This window comes from Juglans microcarpa x Juglans regia, chromosome 4S, assembly GCF_004785595.1.
Source record: "Juglans microcarpa x Juglans regia isolate MS1-56 chromosome 4S, Jm3101_v1.0, whole genome shotgun sequence".
Classification (NCBI taxonomy): Eukaryota; Viridiplantae; Streptophyta; class Magnoliopsida; order Fagales; family Juglandaceae; genus Juglans; species Juglans microcarpa x Juglans regia.
The window spans coordinates 11,095,015-11,103,307 of NC_054601.1; the positions used below are offsets into that span (position 1 = coordinate 11,095,015).

The 8,293-nt window shown below is 37.8% G+C and overlaps 2 protein-coding genes and 1 long non-coding RNA gene across 3 annotated transcripts; 1 reads left to right on the forward strand and 2 right to left on the reverse strand.

Annotated features, from left to right (window-relative positions):
* Nucleotides 1-2,932, forward strand: LOC121262770 (probable E3 ubiquitin-protein ligase BAH1-like 1). Its single transcript, XM_041165369.1, has 6 exons — nucleotides 1-380; nucleotides 1,129-1,373; nucleotides 1,483-1,737; nucleotides 2,248-2,385; nucleotides 2,622-2,680; nucleotides 2,793-2,932. The coding sequence occupies exons 1-6, from the start codon at nucleotides 209-211 to the stop codon at nucleotides 2,896-2,898; spliced, it is 975 nt and encodes a 324-aa protein (XP_041021303.1). The 5' UTR covers nucleotides 1-208; the 3' UTR covers nucleotides 2,899-2,932.
* Nucleotides 2,933-3,480: 548 nt separating this feature from the next.
* Nucleotides 3,481-6,409, reverse strand: LOC121262771 (nucleolar protein 16-like). Its single transcript, XM_041165370.1, has 3 exons — nucleotides 6,010-6,409; nucleotides 3,786-3,907; nucleotides 3,481-3,708 (listed from the first exon to the last, which is right to left on the reverse strand). The coding sequence occupies exons 1-3, from the start codon at nucleotides 6,344-6,346 to the stop codon at nucleotides 3,592-3,594; spliced, it is 576 nt and encodes a 191-aa protein (XP_041021304.1). The 5' UTR covers nucleotides 6,347-6,409; the 3' UTR covers nucleotides 3,481-3,591.
* A 1,061-nt stretch (nucleotides 6,410-7,470) lies between these two features.
* On the reverse strand, nucleotides 7,471-8,004 carry LOC121263847. The gene is made up of 3 exons (XR_005940363.1): nucleotides 7,880-8,004; nucleotides 7,720-7,788; nucleotides 7,471-7,608 (listed from the first exon to the last, which is right to left on the reverse strand). It is a non-coding gene; the product is annotated as an uncharacterized LOC121263847 (long non-coding RNA).
* Nucleotides 8,005-8,293: the final 289 nt, after the last annotated feature.

An 8,293-nucleotide genomic window follows, 5' to 3' on the forward strand; every position in this document is an offset into this window, starting at 1 on the left:
TCTGTTGTCCTTTAAATGCGTTCCCTCTGATCAGTCCAGACTACAAAAAGCTAACATCCCAGAGAGCGAGAAACTCACCTGAAGCGGCTGAGCACGAGAAAAAAACGAACGGATTCCCCCATTCATATTTGTTGGGTAATATATCTCTTATCAAAGTTGAATCTTGAAGAAAGCAAGGGAACGTTTTACAGTTTTCTTTTGGTGAAAGATGAAGTTTTGCAAGAAGTACCGGGAGTACATGCAAGGCCTAAAGGAAAAAATACCTGTGCTCAGCTTAAAGCAGCTAAAGAAGACATTGAAGAAGTGCCGGAACGATCTCCAGTCTGAGAACGGGATTAATGGGGTCCATTACAACCAAACATGCCCTGACCATTGCCCAGGTAATTTGAAGGGAAAAAAGCAGCTTTACATACCTTTTTTTTTTTTTTTTTAATGTTTCATAGCTTATTTGGATTTCCTATTTCACCCAATCTATCTGGGTTCTTGCTCTTTTCCCTTATCTAGATTGGTTTTTTTTTTTGGCTAATCTGTTGGATTTTTATAAAGGTGGTGAAGTTCTCTCTTCCTTACCTGTTTTTTAAGGAATTTTACACGTATTATATTTTGCCATTTTTTTCTATCTGAAATACTGCAGAGAATACTTCTTTTCCTGCTATTTTTTTCCATAAATTCAAAATAAGAATGATTCCTTTGGTTCTATTTAATGCGTCTTCAAGGTCTTCTTCACGATCTCTCTGTGGCTCATGTTTTGTTTCTTGTTAGCTCTTTTTTTTTTTTTTTTTTTTTTTTTAATCTTTTCAAATCTAAATACCAAGATTGATACTTGTATTTTCTTCGTTAAGCTAATATTCTGAAGCTAATCGATATTTTGGAGCCGCATTACCAGAACTAGTAACGATTGCAGTGGACGAGACAGGGAAACTTCACGCTCTAAAGCATATATGTAGTGAAACTTGGTGATCTTTTTTTAATTTTTACTGAAAGCATTGAGCCAAGTACAATGATAGGCTGACGGCTTCTGTTTTATATCATTTTGGGAGACTTCTGATCTGGATTTCAAGGTCTCAAGTACATAACATAGGAAAAAAACATAACACATTTCTATTGTTCTGCGTTGGATATGTGTAGTCTGCGATGGAACCTTCTTTCCTTCTCTTCTCAAGGAAATGTCTGCAGTAGTAGGTTGCTTCAATGAGCGTGCGCAGAAATTGCTTGAGCTAAATCTTGCTTCTGGCTTTCGGAGGTACTTAATCTGGTTCAAAGGCAAGCTACAAAACAACCATGGTACCTTAATCCAAGAAGTAAAGGACCTTGTTACTTATGCACTGATCAATGCCATTGCAATTAGAAAAATTCTAAAGAAATATGATAAGGTATATAAGCCCACTACTTGAAATGCATATCAAGTTTAGGATTTGATTATTCTTTATTTCTTTGGTTGTTCTTTATGGATTTACTTGAATATTAGAATTTTGTGGTCAGATTCATTACTCTAAGCAAGGTCAGACTTTCAAGTCACAAGCCCAAAGCATGCATATTGAAATTCTTCAGAGTCCCTGGATCTGTGAGCTCATGGCTTTCCACATCAATTTAAGGAAAAACAAAGTTGAAACCAGCAAGGCACTGGCATTGTTTGAGGGCTGCGACCTCACATTCAATGATGGGAAACCATCACTTAATTGTGAGCTTTTTGATTCTGTCAAAGTTGATATCGACTTGACTTGTTCTATATGCTTGGTAAGTAATTTTGCTAAGGACCATGTCCTACATATTAGGGGACTTAGCATTACTTATGTCAACCAAACTAAATTGAAGGGTCAATAGAATGTCTAGGTTTGTGGATATGCATTGCAAGGCATCCTTGTGCAAGTACGAGGTATAATAATATAAAACATCCACTTTCAACACTAAAAGATGTATTTAGGTTCGTTCTTCTGAAAAGAAAAAAATAATGACCATGAAATTGCTTAGCCCCACTCTGGTTCTAATTTCAATCTAGACCTTGAATATGGCCAAAATCTTAGAAGTCAATGTCTCTCGATTAAACTCTCTGCAATATTCTTCAAGACTAATATTTGATCAGAATAAAACCTAAAAGACTTCAGATTTTAAGGATCAGCAAGATATCTGCCTGCTATCTCAAGAACATTGAAGATTATTGAGTTTGTGGAGGAACGGTACTCTGTCTTTATGAGGTGCTTCATTTAAGCGCTTCATTTATAGTTTTGTTTTCTTTTTGGGTTACAGGATACAGTCTTTGATGCGGTTTCCCTCACTTGTGGCCATATATTCTGCTACATGTGCGCTTGCTCAGCTGCAACAGTGACTATTGTCGACGGACTAAAGTCAGCAGAGCCTAATGCCAAATGCCCTCTGTGCCGAGAGGTAAGTTGCCGATGTATCTTTCAATTTCATGTATTGGTATAGGCTCTCACTCTCTTTTTTGATGATGATGTTGCAGTGTTACATGCTGCAAAATATGAGTAGTTCTTTCATTCACCAGAAAAAAAATATTAGAACAGAACAAATAGCATTACATAAATCTTGATTAGCTTCTCGGCCAGAAGTGCAATAAAAATAACAACTCTTCACTTGGTAAATTCATTTCTGTTGATTTTCAGGCTGGAGTTTATGAAGGTGCTGTACATTTGGACGAACTTAATATTCTATTAAGCCGCAGGTATGCCTTTTTTAAGTCAAACTTTATGGTTTTAAAAAAACATAGAAAATTGGAATTAACAAAAAAGAAAACATAAGTTCCTTGATTACTCTAAACAAGCATATTTGAACAGCTGCAGTGAATACTGGGAGGAGCGGCTTCAGTCAGAAAGAGCAGAGAGGATTCGGCAAACAAAAGAGCACTGGGAGAACCATTGCCGGGAGTTTATGGGTGTCTAATTAGGCAGGGCTAGATGGGAAGAGAGTGGATCAGCTACTTAACAGCCCTTCCATTCCCCTTCACAAGTGATTTTTATAATATGATGATATGATCATTTTGTTTCTTGCTCGTCCCCTTCTTCCAGACAAACAGGAAGGGCTCAGAGAAATTATAGATGCCTTTGATATTCTTATGTTTCTTGTAGAGTTCTTTTTTATTTAGGATAAAATGTGTAAATAGATTGTTGTTATAATGTTTGATTTATTGGAAAGGTTTCAGATGGTCTTTGCTTAACCAAATGGGATGTGTGGTTCACAAGACACAAAAAAAACAATCACGCCTATCGAGAATAAAACTCTATTAGCCTGATTAATCACTTGAAAACGCTCATGGGCGGTTTTCAACACGCCTTTTATCAAACCCATTTGTGTTTGGTTTCAAAATACAGGTTGCTGAGAATTCCAAACTATCATGCACTGATATGATTTGAATCATCCAAAAGATGATGCCACCAATTCCATTTTATCAAAACATTCAAGATAGCTGGCTTCCACGCAGTTAAAACACAGACCAACTTGAGGATAATAAATATGCACGAATCATTACACAATAAAATTTTTTTTATCAGTAAAATCATCCTACAATAAATTGAGGCCTGGAATAACATAGTTCCAAAGGATCAAAAGGCATCGCAGCTCCATATAAAGCCATTGTCAACTGGAAACTATTATGGGATTCCTATCTTTATGCATGTGATACCTTTTACAAAGTTTCTCCAGAGTTGCAACTGAATGCTGCATGGAATTTAGCTTTGTATCCATGAACATTCTCTGCACCACAATAAAAGTAAAGGATCATGGAAAGAAGAACCAAATTCACAAAATTTAAGGTTTAAAATTTATCCTACCTCAAAATCATCTCCATATTTCTCAATCAACCGACCAATATGAAGACACTGCATGGCCGTCAATGGTTGTGGTGGTGCAGATTTTCCATCACTTCGCTGCTTTCCCAGTGCTGATTTCAAATCTACTTAGCCAAAAGAGAAGTCATGGAGTCAATCATTGATTCATTATAACTGAATGTTCAGATGCATCAAGTCCTTTCAGTTTCAGAGAACATTTGAATACAATGGAAGTTCAATAAATAGAGACCTGTACATTTTTTACATGTAAACTATAAAAAAACATCTAACCACCAATATTGAATAAATAAACAATTCAAAACTGGTAAACAATCTTGACCAATGAACCTCTAAAAGAGACTCGCCCACATTGAGAAAGGTAACTTTGAGGCATAGATTCTTAGTGTGTACATGTGTGAATGTGATTGATCAAATCCCCCCCCTATTGGAGAGTGGTCATAACGCTTATATAACATAATCGGAAATATTCTTGAGCTTTTGGTATCAAGAGTTCACTTGCACACTTTATTATCTCCCTATAGTAGGCAGTACTCTACAATGATCTTTTTCTAACTTCTATCAATGCACTGAAAGAACCATCCCTTCCTATTTGTTTGTCCTGTCAGATTGAAAGAAAATTAGACCCCAAAGAGCCCTTCTTTACCACTTTAGGGGGTGGGGGTGAAGGGGGGTTTACATACAACCGAGGAAAAGTGGTTTATGATTGAATCTCAGAGGCATTCTTATCATTTGGTAGATCCAAGTCCATGGCCTATTTCGGGTTCACTCGGAGCTTTGGCATCCACCATAGGAGGTGTGATGTATATACACCTATTTCAAGGGGGTGCGACACTTCTCAGTCCTTTATCCATTCCAGCAGTGGAGGAGCCTATGTAGAAGAAGCTGTAGAAGAGCACCACCATGGTTCAGGTCCCAACACATGGGGGAAAGCAGGCTGGAACAGGGTAGCGAGTGGCAGAGAAGACCTTCGGTTTCCTGGTGCCATACCTTGACCGAGTAATCAGAAGATGATGGTGGCAGTGTAGTCATGTCAGTTGTAGTACACCTAGAACCAGGATCCAAGGCCAATGGAGGACCATCAGAGCCAGAGGGAGCAACCTCAGTCGCAGCAACAGCAGGTGATGAATCGGGGAGTGGTGCATCAACAGAAGCAGAAGAAAACACAGGACTCTGCTAGGTGGTAACACGATCACGCAACGCACGCTGCTGGTGTGGTTCCTCGCGTCAATCTGCCTCTTTCCCAACAACTCAAATCACCTATCCCTGCCCTTAGTTAGTGATTGGTGAGGGTTACATTTTTTTAGGCAGATAGAAGGGATTTTTTATGCTTCTTCGAAACCATTTAGGCTTGCAAGAAATGAAGTTCTTTTATATTCTTGCATGGTAACCAGATGAAGAATAGTGGCTGAATTAAAATTGTTTCTTTAAAATCTAAAACTTTCAAGTTTCATGACCAATATTTAGTGGAAGCATGGGCTTATAGTTTCTCGGGATTAGTTTTTGGAAGCATAACCAATTTTGTTTAGAAGTTAGAACAGCAAATTTTGTTTCAATTCTGCCTGAAACATATGCGGGCTAAGACTGCCATGGTTAAAAACTCCTCCTGTCGTAATAATTAATTGGTAAGGCCATGTGATGTGTGTGTGTGTCTGTGAGGACACATAAATTCAGCTAAATGTAACATCATAAGCTATCATATGTAAACGAGATTTAGAAAATATTGATCTCTGCAATTATTACTCTCACGGCTTCAATAGGCTAATCCAAATCTATCTCCTTGTTAAAATTTCACAACACCTTGACTTAGAACAGGAAATCTTTCTAGTATTGATTAAAAAAAGCATATATATTGTTCAAACAGAAATATAAAATACCAAATAACACTTACATCCCTTAAAGCCAACATCTTATTGGAAATAAACCCTGGGAAAAAGCCATCTAATTCAAGATTACATATATTGACGATTGATTGAAGTCATTGTCTAATATTTATCTGTCACTGTCCGACTTCCGCGAACAGGGAAATGAAGCATAATTCTCAGTAAAATTGGGATACTAAAACCTATGCATTCTAATTATCCAATAAAAACTCTGAAAGTGGGAATTTCATCACAAAGCCAAGCAAAAGCTAATGATAAAAAAGTACGCACCCAGAGAAAAAAGCGCAGTAAAGATCAAGAGGATATTAAAATGTATATAAAAATACCATCCTCTTCGAGATCGCTACCAGAGGCGATAGAGTCGTGCTCCATGGGGGCGGCTTCGGGTTCAAGGGACCGGTGGGGGACCTGGAGAGATTCGGTTTCGATGATGTGAGAGGTGCGGGATCGGACGCCGAGAAAGTTGGGATTGGATACGACGCCGAAGGACTTGTAATTTTGGATGACGCTGGCCTTGCCGTCCCAGTTGGGGTCTTGCGGAAGCAAGGAGCGGAGCTTCGGAGGAAGAGAGAACGCCGGCTTGAATACGTTAGGGTTTTTCCTTGGTAGGCCAACCCTCACCTTCGGTTTCGACTTCTTGTATTTTCTTCGTGACCCTCCCATCTCTCCCTCTCTCCCTCTGGCTCCTCTGGCTAGGAGAAGGAGACTCGAGCAGGGAGAAGAGGGTTTTGCTGGGATTTAGGAATTAGGGTTAAGGAAAAACACGTCCAAAACGGTGCGTCTTAGTGAAGAACCAGAACGCCGAATGGTGTCTTTCTTCTTTATTATTATTATTATTTAAAGAGACAGACTTCAATATAAGACATACGCCAAAAAAAAAAAAAGGACATGCAACATAGTACCGGTGCGATACAACATATAACAATACTCGACACCTAAGAAAATCAGGACATTGATATCATCACCGAATTGTATCTTCCACAAACCTAGCATGATGAGCAACTAAGTGTACAGTCTCATTACCCTGTCGTCCAACGTGAAGGATCTCATAATCTTAAAATCTTTTGAGCAAAAGCTGAATTTCCTTTATCAAAGGGAGCCAATGTAGTGCGATTATGTTCCCTAGAAATTACAGCTTCGACAATAGATAAAGAGTCGCCTTTTCATAGTAAATTAGTTATGTCAAGGTGGAGAATCATCTGCAAACCCCGAAGGGTAGCTAGAGATTCAATCTTATCCACTTAAAACTCAATGCCATCAACACTTCACTTTTAGCCTCCCGTAAGATCAATTCTAGCAAACGAAGAATGTTGAAATAAAGCCCTATCAAAATTCAGTTTAACCTTACCCAAAGATAGTGACTTCCAAGAAAGTACTTGTTCCTAGGGTTGCAACCCGATGCCATCCAACCGGGTCTGGCCCTGGTCCGACCCGACTCGGTATTGTTTGCATGCCAAACCAACCCAACTCGACCCGTACTGTGTAGGTCGGGTCGGGTCTTTAGGTTTTTTTTTTTCCTTTTTTTTTTTTTTTAAATCAACTTTGGTGACCTTTGTTAAGTTACAACTAAATGGAATATAGCATGCAAAACAGGTTCACTTAAATCTCAAAGACATCAAAAAAATATTGACATAAATCAGATGAAAAAAATAAATAAATAAACCAAAAGAACTAGAATATTAATTCTTCCATGAAAGAAGTAAAGGTGCAAATGCATGATGTGAATTAAAAATAAGCATATGCAAAGACTTCAAAAACAAGGAGCCCTTGGATGGACTTCATCCTTAGAACTAATAAAAAAAAATGTACATAAGCTATCTATTACAAAAACTATCTAAATTACAAAAATATGAACATCAACTGATAAAGGACTGAGGAGCATCCAATGATCAAATAACAACAGCTTCCCATCTCTTTCTCTATATCTGCCATTATGAAAAAGTCTAACACCAAATCAATAATTGCACATCAAATAATTCAAGTCAACACAAAGTGATTTAGTTTCTCTAACAAAGGAGTGAAAATGAAAAACATACCATCATGCAGACCATAAGCCTTGAGTTACTCCTCATCAACGTAAGTAAAACTTGATTTTGGATCAAACTCTAAAAAAACACATGATAATTATTAAATTATATAAAAATAAACATTATGAAAAAGTTTAATAAATATGTAAATAAGAAATAAGTTTATTACCCAATTCCGTCTCAAAGCTTTCAATATTATCCAAGGAGGCACGAAGATCAATGGGTATTGGATCCCTCAACCAATTTTGTGTACAAACGAGTGCCTCGACTGTTCGTGGAGATAGTGAACTACGAAATGGGTCAAACACCCAACCCCCTGTACTGAAGGCTGACTCAGAAGAAACAGTAGGAACAGGAATGGCCATTACATCTCGTGGAACTCTTGCCAAAATAGGATACTTTACTTCATTGATCTTTCACCAGTCTAAAATATCAAAATTTGGAGCTCGTGTCTCACAACCATGTTCCAAGTACTGATCGATCTCCGATTTGTTCATTAAATTAGATTCAATTATTTCTTACTCATACTCAACCCAAAAATTCTGTTGAGAATCAGAATCAATCATACTAGGATCAATTGAGG

Bases quoted from the DNA above. Each gene is read 5' to 3' on its own strand.
- LOC121262770 (XM_041165369.1), top strand. From the start codon at position 209: ATGAAGTTTTGCAAGAAGTACCGGGAGTACATGCAAGGCCTAAAGGAA. The intron at 1,738-2,247 runs GTAAGTAATTTT...TTTGGGTTACAG, and splicing joins TGACTTGTTCTATATGCTTG to GATACAGTCTTTGATGCGGT. The intron at 2,681-2,792 runs GTATGCCTTTTT...ATATTTGAACAG, and splicing joins AATATTCTATTAAGCCGCAG to CTGCAGTGAATACTGGGAGG.
- LOC121262771 (XM_041165370.1), bottom strand. From the start codon at position 6,346: ATGGGAGGGTCACGAAGAAAATACAAGAAGTCGAAACCGAAGGTGAGG. The intron at 3,908-6,009 runs GTATTTTTATAT...TTGGCTAAGTAG, and splicing joins TAGCGATCTCGAAGAGGATG to ATTTGAAATCAGCACTGGGA. The intron at 3,709-3,785 runs GTAGGATAAATT...ATTGTGGTGCAG, and splicing joins AATATGGAGATGATTTTGAG to AGAATGTTCATGGATACAAA.